Source organism: Musa acuminata, chromosome BXJ2-7, assembly GCF_036884655.1.
Source record: "Musa acuminata AAA Group cultivar baxijiao chromosome BXJ2-7, Cavendish_Baxijiao_AAA, whole genome shotgun sequence".
Lineage (NCBI taxonomy): Eukaryota > Viridiplantae > Streptophyta > Magnoliopsida > Zingiberales > Musaceae > Musa > Musa acuminata.
The window spans coordinates 37,814,173-37,837,511 of NC_088344.1; the positions used below are offsets into that span (position 1 = coordinate 37,814,173).

The 23,339-nt window shown below is 39.3% G+C and overlaps 2 protein-coding genes across 3 annotated transcripts; one reads left to right on the forward strand and one right to left on the reverse strand.

Annotated features, from left to right (window-relative positions):
- Positions 1 to 8,327: 8,327 nt before the first annotated feature.
- Positions 8,328 to 11,945, forward strand: LOC103993098 (growth-regulating factor 6). Of its 2 annotated transcripts, none has more exons than XM_009413050.3 (4): positions 8,328 to 8,879; positions 9,545 to 9,769; positions 10,233 to 10,569; positions 10,857 to 11,945. In XM_009413050.3, the coding sequence occupies exons 1-4, from the start codon at positions 8,465 to 8,467 to the stop codon at positions 11,701 to 11,703; spliced, it is 1,824 nt and encodes a 607-aa protein (XP_009411325.2). In that variant the 5' UTR covers positions 8,328 to 8,464; the 3' UTR covers positions 11,704 to 11,945. The 2 variants fall into 2 exon arrangements, with proteins under 2 accessions (XP_009411325.2, XP_018685004.2); XM_018829459.2 differs by lacking the exon at positions 8,328 to 8,879 and adding an exon at positions 8,943 to 9,361.
- A 2,105-nt stretch (positions 11,946 to 14,050) lies between these two features.
- LOC103993097 (kinesin-like protein KIN-7L) lies at positions 14,051 to 19,444 on the reverse strand. The gene is made up of 15 exons (XM_009413049.3): positions 19,209 to 19,444; positions 19,033 to 19,122; positions 18,849 to 18,967; positions 18,637 to 18,750; positions 18,475 to 18,556; positions 18,328 to 18,395; positions 18,164 to 18,241; positions 17,945 to 18,087; positions 17,451 to 17,553; positions 17,287 to 17,367; positions 16,849 to 16,917; positions 16,709 to 16,768; positions 16,442 to 16,594; positions 16,078 to 16,356; positions 14,051 to 14,675 (listed from the first exon to the last, which is right to left on the reverse strand). Exons 1-15 carry the CDS (start codon positions 19,339 to 19,341, stop codon positions 14,280 to 14,282), a joined length of 1,968 nt encoding a protein of 655 aa, XP_009411324.2. The 5' UTR covers positions 19,342 to 19,444; the 3' UTR covers positions 14,051 to 14,279.
- Between the last annotated feature and the right edge of the window lie 3,895 nt (positions 19,445 to 23,339).

A 23,339-nucleotide genomic window follows, 5' to 3' on the forward strand; every position in this document is an offset into this window, starting at 1 on the left:
CGTCGCCCCGCGGGTCGAAGGTCAGCGCAGAAGAGGAGCGACAGCGCCGTCATATCGCACTTGGGCTTAATAATTCAAATTGGGCTCCGGCCCATAAAAGCCCAATAACCCTCGAATACATCAATCACTTCGTGTACTACTAAATATACTTACTACCAATTCACATACTCCTTGACAACAAACAAACACACCACAATCTTACATTATGTTTTGATTGATAAGACATGAAGATTATCTTAATATAAAGCTTGTCATTTAATGCACAATCTCCAAGTACAACACCAAGTACCAATGCTTCCCTATCCTAATAATATAAATGCGCCTAGTGTTGTCTTGAGCATGTGAGCTTAGGCATGCATGACCTTGGTTAACGAGAAACGGTCCCTCATAATAGTAGTTAAGGATTCATAAGATATAGGATATTGTAGATTATCCATCCCCCTTGGTTTTATTCAAGGCAATGGGAGGAGGGTGGGTCTCATCTTGATGTCTTCCTAGGAATGTGTGAAGTAGGGAACTGCACATCCGTTGGGTTTCACCCAATCTCACTTGAAAGACTTCTCTTTTGTTGTCTTCTCGGGTGCCAATCACACAACATGATGGGTGTATAAATGCACCCTACATGTGAATCTCTCCTTTGTTTAACCCACTGATTCCTCTCCATTATTTTAAGGTTCTCCAACTTGGAGAGGAAGCGTCGACATTGATGATAGGATAGTATCCTAAACACTTATTAGCTTCCTAGCAACGAGTTTTCCGAAAGAGACTCCATCAATGTATATATGTGCAAGGTGTTGACTTTATTCTCATGCTCTATTTGCTTCCTTGTCTCGCTTGATGTTGGTATCAAAAGCATTAGCCAACATTTGAGCTGAAGCAGCAGCTGAGCTGTGTATCATCAGCCTATAAAAACAATGTTTTGTGGCCTCCATCCACATGCATGAAACACTGGTGTAGATAGTAGGTCTGTGGACCAGGACGGATGGACAGAGAGAAGAGAGGAACTGCCTTGTTCTATTTCAGGACAGGATACGGATCCATGTGCCTTCGTTTCAAAGCCTTGGAAGCTGTAATCTGGTCCTAACTCCTGTTTCTGAAGCAAAACATGCATGCTAAGGCTCTTGCTCACCTGGTCACGGTATGCACTGCTACTTTGGCCTCTCAAAACTCTTGTTTGTGTGATAGAATAGAATAGATGGCCAAGGAAAGAGGCCGGAGAGAGACAACATTGATGGCATCATCACATTGGGATACCGAGCCTAAATGGAGCTCCTGTGGCTGCGTGCACGAAGAACCCTAGAAAAGCAGCACATGATGCAGGGTTTCCTGTCGCTTCTTCCCCTCCATTCGGGCGCACCTTCCCATGCTACCTTCCTTCCTGTGTTCTCTCTCTCCCCCCTCCTTCGTCCTCCGCTTTCTTTCTTTAATCATTGAGCCGCAAGCCAACCACGGAGGGGCATGAACAACCCTAAGATGGCCAAAGGAGGCGGTTCTGTCCACAATCGACCCGCCTACAAAGGTCGGTTTCCAAAGCCATGCACTTCCCGAGGCACCAAAGGTGGGGCTTATTGGAAGCCAGCGTGCTGCTTCCTCTCCACAGTTGTCCAACTCGGCTGACCCGGAATAGTAGTATCATGGAGTTCCCACAGGGAAGACCTGTAGAGGCCGTCATCATATCCTCCCGTCCGTCTTCTTTTCCATGCAAACTTTGTCTAGTAGTAAGTTGAGAGTCGGGAGAAATATGTGGCGATGGAGCTTATCTGACCCACCAAAGAAGAAGATAAAAGCTTGTCTATCGAAAGTTTCAGATCTAACACATGTCCTTCACGCACGCAATAATGAAGAAAGGTACAATGTTCACTGAATCATTGGACGTAAACATAGTTACTTCTCAGTTAATAATATCGATAAGGGTATATTTTCTTCATGTTTGTTTGTGTCTAAATGATAGAAAAAATATTTATTTTAATCATAACTTGGATCAATAATTAACCCCGTGTGAACATTAGTCTAAAATAAATAAAAAAATTAAAAATTATCAAGTTATGATAATCGATATTTCTTATTTTTTATTATGTTATCGACTTAAACCTCAGTCAAAAACATCATAAAAATCATTCGATTTTGATTTTTATAAAATCGATCGTAGAAACAATCATTCGATTCGATGTCACAAAACAAGCGTTCAAACACCTTATAACTATCGAGCGAACATTCGAACCTCTCTTTCGATCATGTCATACTAACTTGATCGATTATCATCGATACAAGTAATAAAAATGATGTGACTTTGAACGTGAAAAGAAATGTCAGACTTTAACAAAGTGGGTATCGGACCTTCTGCTCCCACAAGCTACCATTTAAGACAGATAAGAAAAAGAAGGTGGTGGGGATGGAGGATTATTGAGAAACATGAGCCCCTCAACTGTGTCGGCCATAAGGAGACTAGCTACGTCCTCTCTCTCTCTCTCTCTCTCTCTCTCTCTACTTAGATCAGGGTTACATTGTGATGGTAAGAATTAAGTCATGTTAAAATGCTTCACCGATTTGACGAATAACAACGCTCAAAGCTAAGATGATGTATAGATGGAAAGAGAGAAAAAAGATGTAAAAAACATCAGACATTGAAAGCTCAATGACCAACAAAGATTCATACAAGTAGGACTTGTAGGTAAAGGGGAGGGAGGGACCTTTACTTTTTGTCTTTGGGGTGACCAATGTGGACCATCAGTAGTTGACACATCGTTGTCACGCCTCGGTGTTGGATTCCAGGGGAGACTAGAGAAGCGAGATGGCAAGACGAGGACGACGATGACTTTGTCTTCTTTCTATCCATCTCTCTCTCTCTCTCTCTCTCTCTCTCTCTCTTTATTTTCTCGTCACTATCACTATCTTGATATCTGTGGGGTCCGCCGTAGCGTGGGGCATGGATAGCCACATGATTGATGGCCCTGATTTGGGTCGATTTTATACACCACGCTTTTGCTTTGGTGGGTAGTGCTTTTTTTACTTGCATCCTTAAATAATAATAATAATAATAATAATAATAATAATTTTAACCTATTTAGATAGATATTTTACCAAAAAAGTTTTAGTATTAGATTTTTACCCCTTGTGATCACTTTGTTTTGTATCGAATTAACGAAAATATTTCTCCATCAATCACCCATCACATTTGGGTAAAAAACTAATACTATACTCTTTTAGATAAAAATATCTAATATATATTTTATAAAAAAATTCATTATTATGCTTATTAATTAAATTAAAATTAAATATTAATTCATCTCATGGATCAAGATTATCAAATCTCATGATAAGATAAGATGATTATTAATCCACCGATATGAATTTATGATTATTGCACTTGTTAATCAGTGTCAAAGTTGAATATTAATAGTTTGCCTCCTAATTAACTTATATTATGATAGATAAGATGATGATTACTAATAATTCAAGTGAGTCTCTAATATCATAATAGTTATTTTGAGTAAAATCAATTTTACCTTATTCATACTGATATGAAAAATGTAGTTAATCGAGCTCTCGTACGCTAACTCTTGATTGACCCGAAATATTGATCATACCAATCCTCATCTTCTCTCCGAGTAAGAAGAGTTCCATTGTTTCTTATCCCCTAAAATTTTATCGGCTCACTTTATATTTTTCATATTATGATTGCAATAGTTTTATATATTTTTAGACTTTACAGCATGATATTCCATTATCGTAGCAAAGGAGACAATAATGGATGAGGAGGACATGTAAGACAATGCAACACATATTCCAACTTGGACAAACATAGTACTGTAGCTGCTCTACATTTCATATCCAATGATGAAAGGCTGGAAAGTGGATATTTGCAAATCTTTATCTGTACTGTAACCTTTTGCATTTTATTCTTTTACCTATATATGTGTGTGATTTCTTGGTTATAGATCTACCTACTTTGGACATTTGATGGTCCTCTAAACTTTAATGATGTTTTATCCCAAGGGTGTCTCTCCCAAATTTTGTTTTATTCTAGTACACCACTATATAATTGATCTATTTCACTATATAATTGATAAGAAATATATTAACGATCACGTAAAAACTATCGTAAAAAGAAACGGTACATGTTACCCTTCGCCCATCTACCCATATAGATAAAAGTCTAAGATTTGCCATTCGAAACTCTCTCCCTTGTTGCCAACGTGGTTTCAGATTGTCCACTCCGAAGTCTAGTATAAAAATTAATCTTTGAAGCTATGTCAGGAGGAGCATTTTTCCAAAAAAAAATCATACCCGCTTAGGGACCTTCGATCATTAACTTAAGTGTTAAAAAGATTGAGTTGAAAATTTTTTCTTGACATCAGTTTTAGTGCAGGTAGCGTCCTAGGAACTCGATGCTTACACCTAGGAGCCATCTTAGTCATCATATTCGGTACTCTTATGTCATTGGGTTTGAACCATGTCTAGTTGATTCACATATTGATAATGATTTTTTCCGATAAATAATGATAAAAAAATTTCTCTTACATTATCTACCTCATCCATTCTCTCTCTAAACTACAAATATCTTATTATTCTGATTTGATGAGATAACTAACTCATTAATTTATTAAATATAAAATAATTAATTAAAAAATATTGAAGTTTACTTTTGGAAGACGGTTGAAATCTTCATCCACTTAGGAAACTAAATTAAACTATTACAATTAATACTTGTCATTTACACAAATCCATCCTATATAGTTTTAACGTAGGTTAATAACCAACAACTTCAAATGAGCAACTTATATTTGGGACTCGAGACTTTAGGGTGTTATCTATATAAGATTCAAATTTGAATAGATAAAAACATGGATTCACATTCCAAATTTAGGATCAACATGAATTATATTATATATATATATAAATATAAATATAATATAATATAATCCAGTATAGATACGGGAGTCAAACCAAATCCAATAAATTCATCAGATCCAAAATGAACAAGTACATAAGAGTTTTTGAATTAAGTTCGTACTGATCGATCAAATAGTAATACTCTCATGGACTTGTTTTGCATGTGATGAGAGTGTCTTTTTAAAGGTTATATATTGTGATTATAGTACTAAACATCGATTAATCTATCAACAAAAAGAAGGGGGTGGGGGAGGGGGAAGAACACGAGATGAGACCACCACCTTTCAAAGCCTTTGTTTGTGCCTATCCACGAGCATGTACTTGTACATGTGCATGGGTGCTCGTGTGAATTGTGGTGAACCATTTGTTTATTGTGCTTAAGCCTTCCATTATAGATCAGATGCGAAGGAGGACAAAAGCTACTGATAGATTAACGAGGACATGTCATGGCCGATGGCTTCCATGGAACCAAAAGCTTAAGCACATAGATAGGTTTGTGTTCGAGACAAGACTTCTTTTCCGAGGAACAGCTGTGCCTTCTTCCTAATCTCTATCGATGCATGGAATAATCTCTCACTAGTTTGGCAGGATTGGAGGTCACGCGAGGGGTACTCTCGAGTTAAGTTGGTGACAGTAAAATGCCACCATTAGCTTTGCAAGATGAGATTATTAAGGCACCAACAAAAGCTTTATGGAGATCTGTGTTTGAGTAAGCATGCATGAGGTTGTGTTATTAAGCATAAAGATTGTGAGTTTTTTCTCGATCTATATTTGTGGATGCAGAATCAATTTACTCCCTATTTTTTATTTAAATAATTTAAATTAATTTTAAAATATTTTTCATACGTAGAAAGTTATCAAATGTCAATATCTATTAATTGTTGATTATTAATTATCATATGTCAACACCTACGTTTGCAAATGTGTTGCATAAGCTTTTTGACCGTATCACAGTTAATTGTGTTAGAAAATTTATGGGTCGATAGGTGAAGAATTGAGACACTGATAACACACACAAAACAAAAACAAACAATTAGAATCATCATAATCGCTTGTAGTTTCTTCATGCTATTACTGTTGATCTCATCTCTCTCCATTTACAATTAGTATGCTATAAATAGGATTCCTGCATTTTACTTAAAAACTATGCGATCCATTTAATATATTAATATATCGAGTTTGATGATGAACTTAATGATTATGTTATTAACCAAAAAAACATTGGTATTCAACACAAAACGATGACACAAAGTTTAATGTTTTATTATTTTGATTCGGTATGTATCATAATCAATGAAATATCTCCTTAAATACTTTATTTTTTTTATCTATTAAGTTAAGATTTAAGATGTCCAAATACTAAAAGAAAATATGATACATGAATTAAGCAAAGAGTAACTTATACAGTCAACTTTTTTTTTTAATTGAAAACTAGTTCATTTGAATCAAATTTTTTTTGTCTAGAAGCTTTAAACTATAAATATAAATAAAATAGGGAGACTTATACAAGGAAATCGAGCATTTTACATAGAAAATATCACATATTGGGCTTTTATCTAATGACATTCTTTAATTGATTTATCTTAGAGGGTCCTTTTTTTATTAATTAGATAAAAAATATCTTTTTATCTTCTACCAGTCACTCACTCGCATTGCCCATCGCCTCTACTTCCTGCTCTCATTACGAGCGGTACCACCCCTCCTTACCACTATCACCACCAGTATTATCGTTCTTTTTACCTTCTAATGTAATCGTCATCTTATCTCTCCTCGTTAGTAATAAGGTCTTATCCTTATTCTCGTCACTGTTTCTATGTCTTCCCTTTACCTTCTAGCATCATCGTCACCCCACCTCTTCTTATTAGTAATAAAGGGCTCATCCTTTCAGAAGAAACGGTATATGTAATAAGTTATCTATCAACATCTATTTTAAGATAAAAAAAATAAATAAATATAATTTTTTTTATTATCATATATCAACATATATGTTTTTACATGTGTTGCATAAGTTTTTTTCCCTTATCACAGTTAATTTTTATTGAGTTAGAAAATTTATCGATCTATAGGCGAAGAAAAGAGACACCGATAACCAATATATATATATATATATATATATTCATCAAAAATTAGTCTTCGTACTTTTACTGTTGAATATTTTAATATATTGAGCTCAATGATGAACTTAATAATCATGTTATTAACAAAAAAAACATTGGCATCCAACACAAAAAATGATGATGCAAAACTTAAATCTTTTATTTTGATTATATACATATCTCATTCATTGCAATATATCCTCAAATAAATTATTTTTTAAACTATTATGTTAACATTTAAGATGTCCAAATACTTGAAACTATAAATACTAGAGAGAGAGAAAGAGAGAGACTTATCAAATACTTTAAATACTAGAGAGAGAGAGAGAGAGAGAGGGGTTGGGTAAAGGTTCAATAGGTCTAAGAATTGGGTGGTGGAATCACGTGCGATTGCATCTTTGCGAATGCACACCCACTCACCTTTTCACGCAATAGATTTATGAGGTTAGCGTGGAGGGAGCAATGAACACTTCCACCGGAGTTCGCTACGAAAGGAGAAAGTGGCAGCCTCATCCTCTCTTACCATATCAACACCACACGTTGGCGGCCATGGAGAAGTCTAAATTGGCTTTGTGAGAGAGAGGTCATCAATCAATCTCTCATCTAAACTGCACTTCGATACGTAGAAGAACATAATTAATCAGAGATAATCTCATCCATCCCACAGCCATTTGATACTTCAAGACCATAACAATGATACTTACTATTTACTTGTTTTTAATGGCAAAGCTAATAAGATGTTGAATAATAATATTGAGCTACACTGTCCTAATCTTCATTATGACTTTGTTTGTAGATCTCAATGCTGATACAACATTCATACAGTTGACCACAAACAATTATTGTTCTACTTTGGTTAATTTTTGTTATCACCTCATTGTATTACATTTGACACTTAATATACTGATATGAAAATATTTTTTATGATTACAAAATTTTTGGTATCAGAACATTGCAACTAATCAGCATCTTCAAACTTTAAATCATGTACATAATTGTCAGGTTAATAATATTTTGGGTATTAGAAAATCATACCATCATCTTTAGATTTTGTATTTAGTGCTCCTAATTGAATAGAAGAACTTGCTTATATATATATATATATATATATATATATATATATATATATATATCTTTGCCTAGAAATATTATGAGAAATGAGATTTGTGTGTGGATAGAGATTTATGGTCATGTAAGTATGTAAAGGGTCAAAAACCTGTGAGCAGACCACCAAATCTGTTGTTGGCATGTCCAAATCCAATAATTTACTGTCACCACCCCCACACCCTAAAAGGAAAACCAGGCTGGTTTCTGTGAGCTGAAGCCCAAACCAAAAATGCCTTCACTTCACTCCTCCCTGCACCTCCCACCACCATAAGAATGCTGCCTCTGCTGGTCCCACTCTCCCCCCTCCCAAAGCTTCCATCTCATGAGCCCTCCTCTCCACTCATTGCCACTTTGGTCATACATTGGAGATGGACTTCGGTGGTGTGGTGAGCATGGACGGGTTTGTAGGTGCTTCCTCAGGGGGTGGCAGCCTTCTGTCTTGCTCCCTGACCACCTCAAACGCCCAAGTCTGCAGGCCAAAGGGGCTCCCCGGCTGTGGCTTTCAGAAGCTTGGGAGGTCTGCTGAACCTGATGACTGTGATTGGAGATCCCTCAAGATGGCCAGAACCGAGGCAATGGTGACAGCACCCAACGAGGCACCTCCTTTCCTGCCGGGATCCACCACCACCCCCCACTCTCTCTTCCCTTATGGGGAGCAAATGCTCAGCTTCTCATCGACCTCCAAGCAAGATGCTTTGATGCTCAGCTGTGAAGGGCCCCTGCCTTACTACTGCTCACCATCAGCATCTTCTCCCACACCTTCCTCTTACCTTAGGAGTGCAGGTAACCGGCACCAACTGTTAGATCTCTGTGTTGTCGAAGCTGGGATTTTGGCGCAAGAAGGAGCTTGGTTGTAGCGTGTGGTGATCTGCTTGATCCCAGTATTTATCAGTAGAGGGTCTTTTCATGGCATTTTCTTCCATTGTTTTATATATATATATATTTTTTTCTGAGTCTTGTCAAGCGAAAAAGCTGGGTTTTTGTGCTTCCTGGTTGGGTCTTGTCTTCGCTGGTTTTCATTTGGGAGGTTATCTGCTCTCTTCCTTCTCATGTAAGAAAGAGCAAAGTGGGATAAAGACCACTAGGAAGAGGAAATGGCTTACTGCATTACGTCTTCCTTTGGGGGTACTCCTTGCTGCTTCTCTGAAGGAAAATGACTGCAAGATGCCAAAACAAAAGAGAAGAGAAAGGAATATGAACATCCGATGTGATGGTTTCTACAGCTTGTTGTGCTTCTTCCTTTGGTGGTTGCACGCAAGTCATGGGTACTGTGACACATCAGCCACGCCCCCCTCCTCTCCTCCCCCTCCCCCCCCCCCCCCTTGAGGCATATTCTTGTTATTTGGGGTCGACATTTTGTTTGTGCAGGATCTGCTCTCCGTCTTCCTTCCCCTCTCTGTCACCTCTTCTGAGAAGGTTATCACTCTTTCCTTGTTTCTGGTGTACAGGGTTGTATTCTGGGAGCTCTGATGTGAACATTAATGGGGTTTTGGCAAGGGTGAGAGGGCCCTTCACCCCATCTCAGTGGCTGGAGCTGGAACACCAGGCCTTGATTTACAAGTACATCGTTGCCAAAGTTGCTATCCCACCCAATCTGCTCACCCCTATCAGGAGAAGCCTCAGTTCTTCTGGGTTCCATCCCTTATCGGCTGGACCTTTTGGTTCAAATTCATGTAAGCCTATCTACTCTTCCGAAAATAACAGGGACAAGTGTTTACACATAATAACTTGTTGGTTTCTGTTCTTGTATGAAAAGTATATCTTCTAGGAATCAGTCAAATCTTGTTCATTTCCTAAGATCTCAGCTCGGCACAGAATTAATGGCAGATCCTCTTTAAGCTTGTTAGAGATGAACACATTCCTTTTAAACAGTGGTTCTTGAAGAGTTACTTTCTACCTTTCTTTCAAATACTGTATTGAGCTTCTGCTGAACCTTTTTCTCCTTTTTTTTCATTTATAATTATCATTTTTTTAAAGATGTATGTAATTTTTTTATAAAAAGCAAATGTATACAAGTCTGTTTTTTGTGATACCCTGTTGATTTCAATTATTGGGACTATGTGATTTCAGCTATACTTTTTATATGTCACTGGTAGAGTTAGCAATCTTTTTAGCATAACCTGTTCATTTTTGTAGTGGGCTGGGGACCTTTCTATCTGGGATATTCTGGAAATGCTGATCCAGAACCCGGTAGGTGTCGTCGGACTGACGGAAAGAAATGGCGGTGCTCGAGGGATGCAGTCGCCGACCAGAAGTACTGTGAGCGTCACATGAACCGGGGCCGCCATCGTTCAAGAAAGCATGTGGAAGGCCAATCTGGCCATGCCGCGAAAGCGATGCCTGTTATCGCCGCTTCACAGTCAGCTACAGCAGTTTCTGGTGCTGGGTCATCCAGCAGCCTTGGTAGTGCGCAGCCGCAAACTAAAACCTTGCAGCCAAATGTTCGTGAAGTTTGCACTGCACCATTCAACATGTAAAGAGAACTAGTAACGCGTTACTTTTGTTTTCGATTGATATCTTTTGTTTCCAATCATTAAAAATACGATATTTATATCTCCACATATTAGTCATATTCTTGGTCATTTGTTTAAGCATAGTTTGTCCGGTGCATCGATTGCTATATTTCAATGTTCTAATGGAATTTTATTTGTAAGTTATAATATTGTCACAATTTTATGCTGAAAATATGCAGAATATTTGAGTTATCGGTAACAACATCCTCCTTTTTCAATCGATTGCTAACTTAACTGTTGTGTGCAGGATGGTGATGAACAAGGAAAATGCCAATGACCAAAGACAAGATCCTGTGAGCCTCTCCATGTTGACTTCTATGAACCCAAAACCCACTAGTTCCTTATTTTCAATCCCAGAACATCACAATGCCTTTGAAACCACCTCATCCCGAGCGGATCTTCAACTTGTTGCTACCGATTCCCATTTGAACCCTGCAACTAGGTCTTTCTCAGATAAAAGCTGTATCGCTTCTCCGAAGCTCCAAGTCCCACGACCGCAGTCCCATCCCCTTCACCACTTCATCGATGATTGGTCAAAAACCCAATCGGATCGTTCTACCATTACTTGGCCTGAGATAGAAGAAATGCAGTTTGAAAGAACTCAACTCTCTATGTCGATACCAGTGGCTTCCTCAGAGTTCTCGTCCTCCTCTTCTCCTCACCATGAAAACCTTACGCTTTCACCCCTTAAGCTGTCACGGGAATACAGTCTCCCTCACATGGATTCGAGGATAAATGTGCTGAGTGAGGTGAACCAAAGACAGATAAGCTGGATACCGATATCCTGGGAGACTTCCATGGCTGGTCCTCTGGGAGAGGCCCTTGCCAACACCAGTAGCATGCCCAAGGATCAAAGCAAAAACTGCTCATCGTCGTCATCTCTAAACCTCTTGACCGACGGCTGGGATTCAAGCCCTCGGATGGAGTCCTCTCCGACGGGTGTTCTGCAGAAGACTTCATTTGGTTCTCTTACGAGCAGCACCGGGAGTAACCCGAGGGCAGAGAACAGGAAGGCTCATGAGAGCACCGCAAGCTTGTCCGATGACCTCCTTGGCCCGACCCTTGTAGGTCCTCCAACCATCCCCTCGCTTTGAGCTTTTGGAATGAGGACTGCATCACTGATGATGTCAAGTTATGTTTCTTGATTGGTCTTTATTTGTCTTTCTATTATGTTTGCTCTCTGTGAACTCTTTGGATGGCGTTCTGTGTTGTGTGGATTGTTAGTGAGACCTTGTTGTGAAGAATATGGCACTCCACCAACTTTTACTCGACTGAAAAGATGATGAGGAGATGATATTTAAGTACCAATTGCTTCTCTGTGCTATATTGTTCGTCTTTCCAACAACAATTTGTGGATGTGCCTTTGTCTGGGTTCTTCTTCAGAATGCTATGTGTATCATTGTTGGTCATCTGATTGGAATTCAGTGCGTCTTCATCCTTCTTGATGGGGACAAACTATGCTTGATTTTGAGATGATGCCATGGATTTGTTGAGCTGCAATAGGAGAAGCATATCATGCATCTCAACTGTTGAGGAGAGGAGTAGAATCCATGCAACACATGAGACAGCCCCAAAATGCTATATCCAATAAATCTATGTAATTTATTTTTATATTATAAATATTTTTTTTAAAAAAATTAAAATATATTTTCATTACATTAAATGACATAGATAATGTTGGATTCGAACCTGAGATTTATACAGTTATGTATTAATCAATCCGTATATCTTAATAAAAATTATTATATTTACATATTATAAATATAATAAAAATCATATATAATATATTTATTTATTTTTATAATAAATTCACATTACAACCGGTTGGGAAATAATTATATAGATGACTTTTGTGTGGGTCGATTCCTCCCTCCATTTACTATTTTTGCTATCGTATTAGATATTACCCTATAAGAATCATGGCAACTATTTCGGCATCGATACAGAGCGACCAAAAGGTGATGATTTACTACGAGTTTGATGCGACCTTCGTTTGTTGGGCTTGTGATACATTTGTCCATGGTGTCAACTTCCTCGTGGCTCGCCACGTCTACTAAGCTACTTGTACTCTCTCGACGTTGGCTATCACGTCTCCGGCACAAGTCCACGACGAGTTCACCCCCTCTATGCTTCTTATTATCTCGATCCTACTACCTCTCCTTCGCACTTTGTGGCTTTCTTATCCTTTAGCTCTTGTCTTTCTACCTCAAAGTCAACAATGGTACTTTAGGCGAAGAAGCTCTAGATCCTCAATGGATGGCCACAAAATGATGATGCGAGGTGGTTGAGGAGCGGGTGGAGGCCATCTTGCTAGGATGGAGATAGAGGATGGGGTTGTTGAGCGAACGACAATGCGTAGAAGTGACGACCCATGTGGTTGGCCTACACTAGGAAATGACTATGGCCCTACCATTGCTGATGGCCCTAGCGACTATGTTGTGGTTTGCCATCAAGCTTCGAGAGTAGGATGCGACAGTAGAAAGGGGCAGTTAGGTGATGCTTCAATGACTAGAGGTGTGCTCTAGAGTGCTTATGATGCTACTCGCCACCATCGCATTGTGGATTGCCTAGGTCACCAAGCGTGAAACCCGAGTCATCAATGTAGTTGTCGAGCGACACTGATGTAGATGCAAAGCGTCCACATTTGCATCATCCTCTCCTTTTGCCTTAACTTTCGTTGTCGTTTTTTCTCTTTAACCAACGACGTTAAAGGAAATGAAATTAGATGTTTCACTTTTGATATTCTAATATAAAAATTTTAAGTTTAAAGATTGAGATACTAAATATATCTAACTAGGATAAGATATAATTAGTCCAACCACGATGATTGGCAAAGCATTGGTGGAAGAATTGATCTGCTTGTGTCTTTGGTCTCTCTTCTAGTCTTTTTTTTTTTTTTGCATTGTGGCTTGTGCAGTAATTGTTTACCCACTGCCTTGTATCTCCGTTTCTCTCATCGGTGCAATAACACAAGAAACACATTCTAGATTTCCGAGCACTGCAACTCCCAAAACCTTGGGGTTTCTTCTTATGAAGTCCAAATCCAGCAAAAGAACAGTGTACTGACTTCTGAGCAACACTAATACCAAACACTCATTTAACTTCGATATATTCCAAGAACAAGAACGATTCAGAACGGTTCCTCTCTCTCTCTCTCTCTCTCTCCCCATGCCATTTGGATCATCCAAATATGCTGTCCGGATTTTTGGATTGATGGACTCCAAAATGTAAAACTCAACAAGTCAAAAATATCAGGATTCTGCACATATTTTTCAGTACGGTAAAAATGAAATTTGATTGGCTGAACTAAGATGTCAGAATAATCATAAGTCCAGGATACACAATTCAGGAGGGCTCCAAAACTCATCATCTTTTCAGAAACCACTGGATTAATCATAGATATACATATTATGATGCTGAATGCACTTCAACAGTAATAAATACACAAGCAAATAGTGTTGCATTTCAATTAAAACACACCAATGGCCAATTGATGAAAGTAATTCAATCCGATGTCCAAATATAGAGAATACATGTAAGAATATCAGTGTGGAAGGAAGAACATACCACGAAAAGAATAACATTGTACAGACGAGGAGGGCACTCAGTCGAGAGACACCTTGCTTGTTGCAAAACCATTTGACTTTGAATAAAGAGGCCTTCTTCTACTTTAACTATCACATACTTCAGATATTGAAACTTTTGACGCATTGAGGTTTTCCATCATGGCCTTTGATTTGGTGTAGATAGATGTAAGTAAGCCCTCCCTTTGGTGGAATGCCAAACTAAACTGCCGGATCTCCTCCTTAAGTTCCTTCATCTTTTGCTTTTCGGTGTTCAACTCCTTCAACAACTCTTCTTTTTGGGCTCTGAGGTGCTCATTATCTTGTTTAGACAGGGAGAGAGTTTCCACTAGAGAAGCCTTCTCCTCTCTTAACAGGCTGCATGTCCTTTCCATGATGGTACATTTTTCCCTTAAAGCGTCAAGCTGTTCTCTGTTGAAGCCACAATCACTTTCCAAGCTATGTTGTCTCTCAGAACTAATTTCTTCATCAACACTTGGTTCCTTCAGCCAAATTCAGTTTTTTCAGCAAATAAAATTCATGAAAAATATAATAAGTGCGCTAACACTTTTGAATACAGCAACTGTTCCATATCAACATGTTAAAATATTATCATGATGACAATTGCATCTGAAATAGCTAAGAGATGAAAACAAAAACAATTCTGTGGTCAAAACTGGCTATATTATCCAAGAATGGATTGGAAATAATTGGGCTAGAAATGAAATTTTAAAGGCCCAGAAATAAAGGGTACTTTCCAGACGATCAAAATTAATCCATGATCATAGTAACAGCAACAACAACAATCAAACAGAATCCATCCAAAGTATATGAGTGTTGTGGTGGATGAAAACTCATGCATGCAATAAACAAACATCACAAAGGTTTTGTTGTGGCTACACTTACTTTGGTTCCATCACTAACTAGGTTCTTTTCATCTCAGTGCTTTGTGTCTTTCACCTATGATCAATGCTATTGATTTGTCCCAGTGAAAATGCTGGTTTTCTTGCTACACTAAACCACACATCTCTAAACATACTGAGTTATTTTTCCTTTTATTGCCTATAACTAGAACCCTATATCCAATAACTCAAGGCCTCAAATCAGCTTTTCACTGCTCATAGAATTTCCATGACTTGTCCAACCATTTTCCTCCAATGCTGCATACTCTGAAGTCTGAAGTATACTCTATAGGCACAACGATATATGAGATATATCTCTTCTTTGTTTTCTGTTTTTTTTTGTGTTTCTTAAACAAAGCATTGCTTAAAATGATAGTGCAACAACTTCTTCAGTGTATAATAAATCAGAATGCCACCATTTGAATAGAGATCCTGCTACTCATTATAAAATCGAGGGCTGCAAATAACCTGAGCTGATAAAAATATTAAGTGGCCCAGGTTTAGCACATGCAGAGATTCTCAAGTTTGCTAGAACTGAGCTTCGACTAGTATGTTCAGCCTTGGCTCATTAGCCTTCTCAACTAGCAGGGTTCTCTAGAATTTGTGCTTGAGCTTAGCTTTTCATTAGCAATGCTTTGAGCAACATCAACCTTGGCCTTGTATGGCAACCTGAGCTTGAGCTTTAACATGTTGGTTATTTGGTTCGTCCGCAGAGCTGCACAAAATTGTGGTTCTCCAGTAGTGCATCTCTGTTGCCAACCATCAGCCGCAACAGAGCTGCTAACCTTCCCATACTATCATGCGTGAATTCTCCCTTAATTCAAGTAATTCACAAAGGATGGTTTTAAGATATATCAACCACAAAATATGGATCATTAGGACAAAATGATAACTATATTACCTAAAAGTTTTTAACATTCAACTACAATAGTCATGAATGATAAACATAAATCAGAGAGGTCTAAATGTGAAACATTAGAATGAAAAGGAATAGTTCACTTACGAGCGACATTTCAAGTGATGGAAATGACTGATGTTTCATATTTGGTGTCATTTGAAGCGTATCAAGATCAGTGATGCAACCTTTGTTCAATTGCATCCACAGGTCTTCATCGGCTGTGTTGTCAAAATTTTCAAGGATGGGGTTCGAATCAACTGTCCTGAAGCTACTTGGTCGTTTCACAACAAAATCATCAGCCATTGCTTTGAAATTGGGAGTTCTGAACAGATCACTTCTTGATACACTTAATTCATCAAACATGATAGTTGAATTAACTTTTTGCTGCAAATGTAGATGTGATGTGAATCAGCCCCACTATGTGAGCAGGATAAATGAGCATTGGTTGAGTTCTATTTGGTTAAGTTACCTGAGTTGAAATTGAAGTATTATATGAAGAAATAGAGAGACTACTAAGATTTTCTATCTTCTTCTGCTGTTCCTTTATGCGAAGCTCTAAAGTTTCACGGGCTTTTCTTTCTTCCTCAAGTTCCATTGCAAGCCTTTCACGTTCTAGTTCAGACTGATAAAAACAAAACAAGATATTTGTTACAGCAATTAAATGGAAATGTGCGCTTCCCATAAATACAAATCATGTGGAACAAACTTTAGATTCACTAACTGAACACGATTTTACCTTGTGCATGTCATTCCGTTGTTTCAAAATAACTTGTTCCAGTATTTCAGAATGAGAACCCTGAAAATCAGAATATAAAATCATAATTCATAATGAACTTGAAGCCACTTACATGAGAACAAAAATAAATAAGAAATGACCTGTAATTTTCTGCGGAGTTCCTCAATCTCTAGTTTTTGCCGCTTCAGCAAAGCTGCATCAGTTAATATCTATAATATCATGGAAAAGTAATTAGAACAAAAGTAACTCATATATATACCGACAATTTATAAAATCAATTATGATCTGATTCCAAAAAGAAAAGGTTAATTAAAAGTGATTAGCCTACAACTATAACCTGGTTCTGTAAAAACATGACTAATTGAAAGGGAGAAGACTGCTCAAGAATTAGGACATGACGGATCCTTCTTTGTAAGCCTATACACTTTTGACAAGTTCAGTTAATTTGGGTGTGTGCCAAAGAAACTGTGCGGGACAAAATTCATAGAACTAGAACTTATAGCAACTAGATGAGGCTTCAGTTTTGGACTAGCAACATTGTCCAGTTGTTAACTATATAATCAAACATCAGAACCAACCTCATTTACTTGGGCACAGTTTGTAATTCGCTTGGCTCTGCTTGCAAATTGAAGTGTTCCCCTTGTTTCTTCTATGTGAACCTACAAATATCAGGGATATAAAATAAATATGAAAGAAAATAATAATATAATTTAAGAAGAGTCTACATGGGCTTAAGCCCTACCTCTTCAGGTGCAACTGTACAGATTATTGACGTTTTTGAATTGCCTCCAAGAGCAGGTTGGAGTATGCGAGTCAGTTTACTATCACGATATGGAATGTGCCCCCTGCATGATCATACCCTCATTTTAACCAACAAGAAATTTCAATCATAATTGCTATTCAATTAAATTCCAGAATTATTTAACATATATTACGAGATTGGACTCAGCAATGGTTAGCTACTTGCTTGAGATTCAAGAATGTCCGTATACATGATTGAGTTAAGTGGTGCTTATAATTGGAAATTACAGCTCGATAGCAAAACATGTGAAAATAAGAACAGTTGGTATGTATAATATAAAAACACCATTAGCGCAGTCACAGCACCATAGCAAAAAATGAATATAGAAAGAAAAAAGTTCTCAATCAAGAGAAAAATCAGAATTCTCATGTCAAGATTACAAATTTTAGGTAATAAAATATAAAGGATAATTAAATACATGGAAGTTGAAGTACCTTTGCCTTCCACTCTCACTAAGCTTGTTGATCACATTGCCAAGAATCATCAAGCTCTTGTTAATGTGCTTCCCCTCCTTCAGACGGACTCCTCCAGCCCCTGTTTTAGCAATCCGCTCTGAACCAGCTAAATCTACCAAGTTCTGTAAGACCAAATAGTAAGTTTTGTTTTCAAAAAAGATAAATACAGTTGGAGTTGAGAGGAAAGTGGAAACACACAAGAACAGAAACACGGATTGCATCCGTGTTCGATACATCCCCTAAGTTCATGGGATTCCTCTTGCTGCTTTCAATGACCTAAACAAATAGCAGATTTCGAATAAAAGGATAGTGAGTAATAGCATCACAGATATCATATTACAAGAACAGACAGAGAAATATACCATCCTAAAGATAGTATGTGATCTGCTGCTCCGAGCGTTCATGTTTGTTTCACCAAAATGTCGATTTGCTGCAACCAACATTTCACTTGCACTCAAAGAGGCAGTAATTTAAAGGTGCCATTTTGAGGGCAATGAGTTGTTATATACCTTCTCCATGTTTGAGGAGCTCAAACACTTGTTCGGCACTGTTCACGATCTCCTCCCTGAGCCCCGCCACAAAAAATCCTCGCTGAATTCGAAATGGTAGGTTTTATCAGACAAAATAACCACCGATATTTCCCGACTGTTGTCTTTAGTATCAAGTCTCACCTCCAAGCTCTCGTGAATCGGGAGCTTCTGGTTCCCCAATGTCAGCAGGTCGTTAATCTCCTCATTGTAGATCTCCATATAGGACACCCTAATCAAGAACTCGCGATCCGTAGTCTGCTCCCATCGGCACCCCAAAGAAGTCTCTATTTAACCTTTTTATTTCCAGAAGAAACACTCAAAACCGAACCCAGGAAGCAAGTCGAATCACATACCATTTTGGTGGTGCGGAATACGTCCTCGACAGCGAGAGGGATGATTCCGGGTTCCCCCTCAGATCCACTCATGGTGAAAGTCTTGCCGCTGCTCGTCTGGCCATACGCGAAAGCAGTTCCTGGCGGGAGGTAAAAGTGATGAACCCCCATCTCTACGCGGAACAAGGGAGAAATCCGAACTCACCGTTGAACCCATCGACGGCGGCTTGAATTATGGATTTGATGAGGAGATCGTACACCATTGCGTTGTTATAGCTTGGATCGAAGACATGATCTGAGGCAAACAAGAAGAAGAAGCAGCAAAGATCAGGGTAAGAGGCATCGGAGGCGGGCGCAGCCGTGGAGAAGAGAGGGTGTCACCGAAGGCGAAGGAGACGCCGGAGCCTGGGGCTACGAGGGAGATGCTTTCGTCCTGTACCCTCCAGTGACGGTCGGCAGGCGGATCTCCAGCGGCGGAGGGGCGGAAGCGGACGGCGACGGAGATCTTCTCCATGGGCTGCGAGTAATGTGAGAGAGAGAGAGAGGCAACCTCTTTTGTTAGAAGAGTGGGGAGAGAGCTCGGGCGGTATCATAACCGGGCACGAAGAGGGAAAAGAGTTTGAATTATGTGGGCTCGGGTCACCGTTCGAACGTGTGAATGCATTTATATGGGCTTCATGGCCCATCTTCCGATATTAAGAGCGAACACGTACTACGCACGAGTCCTTTGAGCCCAAAGAGTGAATGGCTTTATATGGGCTTAATGGCCCATCTACCGATACTACGAGCGAACACCTGCTACGCACGTGTCATTCGAGCCTAATGGCCCATCTTCCGATATGACGAGAGAACACGTGATACGCACATGTTCTTAGAGCCCAGTGTGAATGGATTTATATGGGCTTAATGGCCCATCTTCCGACATTTCGATTGAACATATAAGCATATTTCTCATATTTGATAGTGAAAGATATAACATATATGACAAATTATACTTGTTATAGTATGCAAGGGAAGCAAGTTTCGGAATAATAGAATTATGTGGGTGGGTATGCTATGTTAGTTTGGCAAGTCCCATAGTCCCACATCGGGAAAATCAGACTTGTTGTCTCGTCTTGGAACTATAAATAAGGGCCTGAGCTTTGATGTTAGACACACCACGAGAAGTACCACAGACACCACAAGAAGTACAGCAGGCATCACAAGAAAACCTGCTTATGGTTTGAAGTCTTCTTGTTTAGGAAGCTGAAGGTGTTTTATGGCCTAGGAACATTTCCTAAGGCATTTGTAAGTGTCCCTCTTTTATAGTAGTAATTTGCTCCTCTTTCTTCCGTGGATGTAGGTCAAAGTCAATTGACCGAACCACGTATATCTGGTGTTCTGGTGTTTTGTTTGTTCTTGTCGCTTTATTCTTTCCGCTTTATTATCTTGTTGTGTTGCCAAAATTATCCTTTGGTAAATATCCTGGGGCTAGCTCTAACAAACTGGTATCAGAGCCTGGTTCTGGGATCTTTTGGCAACAATGACAATATCAAAGATCGTTGTCGAGAAATTCGATAGAAATGTCAACTTCGGCATGTGGCAACTCAAGATGGAGGCCATTCTGGTTCAAGACGGAGTTGATTTGGCACTTCAGGGTGCTGAGAACATTCCAGATGGTACGTCAAAAGAAGATCTTGCGGGTATGGATAAGAAGGCCCGATCCAGCATCATTCTAAATCTCTCTGATGAGGTTTTACGGGAGGTAGCTACGGAGACTACGGCTAAGAGCATGTGGGACAAACTTAAAGCTTTGTACATGAAGAGGACAGTGGAGAATCGTCTCTACTTGAAGCAGAGACTGTATATGCTTCGGATGGTTGAAGGTACATCTATACTCTCGCATCTTGATAAGTTTGATTCTTTGGTTATGGATTTGGAGAATATAGATGCAAAAATTGATGATGAGGATAAGGCTTTGTTGCTCTTGTGTTCTCTTCCCCAATCTTTTAAGCATTTCCGTGATATTTTGATTTATGGAAAAGAAACCGTTTCGTATCAGGAAATTAAATCTGCACTAAAATCTAAGGAGCAAATAGACAGAGATATCACTGGGGAAAGTAAAGGAAATCAGGCTGAGGGTCTGGTTGTCAGGGATAAAATGGATAAAAGAGAATTTGACAGTAGTAGATCTAAATCTAGATCTAAATCCAGACATAGAAATTTGGAATGCAGATATTGTCATAAAATGGGGCACATTAAATCTGATTGCTTTAAATTGAAAAATAAATTAAAGCAAAAGGAAAAATTTGTTGAGAAAACTATTGAATCCGCTGAAGCTAGTGTAGCTTCTGATGAGAATTTTGGAAATATTTTCTTTGCTACTGATGACAGGACAAAGTCTAAAAATGAATGGATTTTAGATTCAGGTTGTTCTTATCACATGTGTCCCAATAGGGATTTGTTTTCCACATATGAATCTTGTAATGGTGGAATTGTTTTGATGGGCAATAATGCCGCATGTGATGTTGTTGGTAGAGGAACAATCCGAATTAAAATGCATGATGGTATTGTGAGGACGCTCACTAATGTTAGACATGTTCCTGATTTGAAAAAGAATCTCATCTCTTTAGGCACCCTAGAGGCCCTTGGGTGTAAATACACAGCTGAAGGTGGAGTTATGAAAGTTTCTAGAAGTGCTCTTATTGTTATGAAAGCTTGTAGGTCTGGTAGCTTGTATATTCTGCAGGGAACTACTGTCACAGGTTCAGTTGCAGTTTCGTCATCATCATTGTCTGATTCTGACATCACCAAATTATGGCATATACGTCATATGAGAAATATTCGACCACCACAAAGATATGCAAATTTGGTTGCATATGCTTTGTCTGTTGCAGAAGAGACGAGTGAAGTTGGTGAGCCTACTTCCTATTCAGATGCAGTTTCTTGTGATAATTCCGCTAAGTGGTTGATTGCTGAGGGAAAAGTCCTTGTTCAGAAAATTCATACGAAGGACAATCCAGTTGATATGCTTATGAAGCCTCTTCCGGTTTACAAGTTCAAGCAGTGCTTGGACTTGGTTGGTGTTCATTGTTGGTGATTGCCCATTGGGGCTTTTGTGAAGAAGGTGGAGCAAGTTTTGTTGGGACATGCCAAGGTGGAGATTTGTTAGTTTGGCAAGTCCCATAGTCCCACATCGGGAAAATCAGACTTGTTGTCTCGTCTTGGAACTATAAATAAGGGCCTGAGCTTTGATGTTAGACACACCACGAGAAGTACCACAGACACCACAAGAAGTACAGCAGGCATCACAAGAAAACCTGCTTATGGTTTGAAGTCTTCTTGTTTAGGAAGCTGAAGGTGTTTTATGGCCTAGGAACATTTCCTAAGGCATTTGTAAGTGTCCCTCTTTTATAGTAGTAATTTGCTCCTCTTTCTTCCGTGGATGTAGGTCAAAGTCAATTGACCGAACCACGTATATCTGGTGTTCTGGTGTTTTGTTTGTTCTTGTCGCTTTATTCTTTCCGCTTTATTATCTTGTTGTGTTGCCAAAATTATCCTTTGGTAAATATCCTGGGGCTAGCTCTAACATGCTATATATTATGTGATGAAGCAACAATAAATGAAGATATCGGACTTGTATAGTGCCCAGAGAGAACTGCCAATGGAATCCTCCACTGATGCCACAGTCCTACGACTCCGCGGAGTTCATCAAGTCCAAGCCGGATAGGAAGAAGGCGGTAAGAGCTCCGCTGTTAATCCATGGCCAGCCACGCCACTCCTGCTCGCAGCCATCGTCGCCAGATGAGGAGCCGTGGGCGGCTGCGCCGAGGCTGGGGCCAAATCAAGGGGCTGCGACGTCGGTACGCCGGTGAGACTCTGGACTAACTGGCGGAAGCTCCGGGGGTCCGCGAGGTACACCCTCGGCGGGAGAGGCCCTGCCCTCCTACGTGGCTTCCTTGCAGGCTTCCGCACCGAGTGTTGAGGCAGTGGCGGTGCTGATCGTGCGCCTGCATGTTCACGGTGGGATGGTAAGTGGGAAGGAGACGAAGTGCTCTCCATCTGTTGGTTGGCTGGTAAAACCGTCGGGCGTTGGGTATTGTATTATATGGTGGTGGAGAGACCGTCGTTTTGTTTGATGTAAGCATGGCGGCTAAGTTACCAGAGTCACTTAGTCAAAGTATGAAGTTTCGTTACGAGTCCTGCGGTTGACTTCTTCGCAAATGATAAGAACACCTCATGAGATGCACCTGCCGTTTGTCTGGATCGAATTGATTCATGTTCCAAGTCAAGAGGAGGATCCTTCCGCGAGCCAGCGCGCGATGTCAACTGAGTACATATACTATCACCGTTCAATCGTGGGAGTCAAACTTGCTTTTCTGAAGGTCAAAACATTCGATGAGCTAAAATCGTCTGCATGTCAACCTTACGGTTTGAACATACAGATGAGCAATCTTTAATTGTGTTAATGGAAGATTTTAGTCAACAAGAATTAAGAGACCAAAGAAGACAGTATTTATTTCATGAACATAT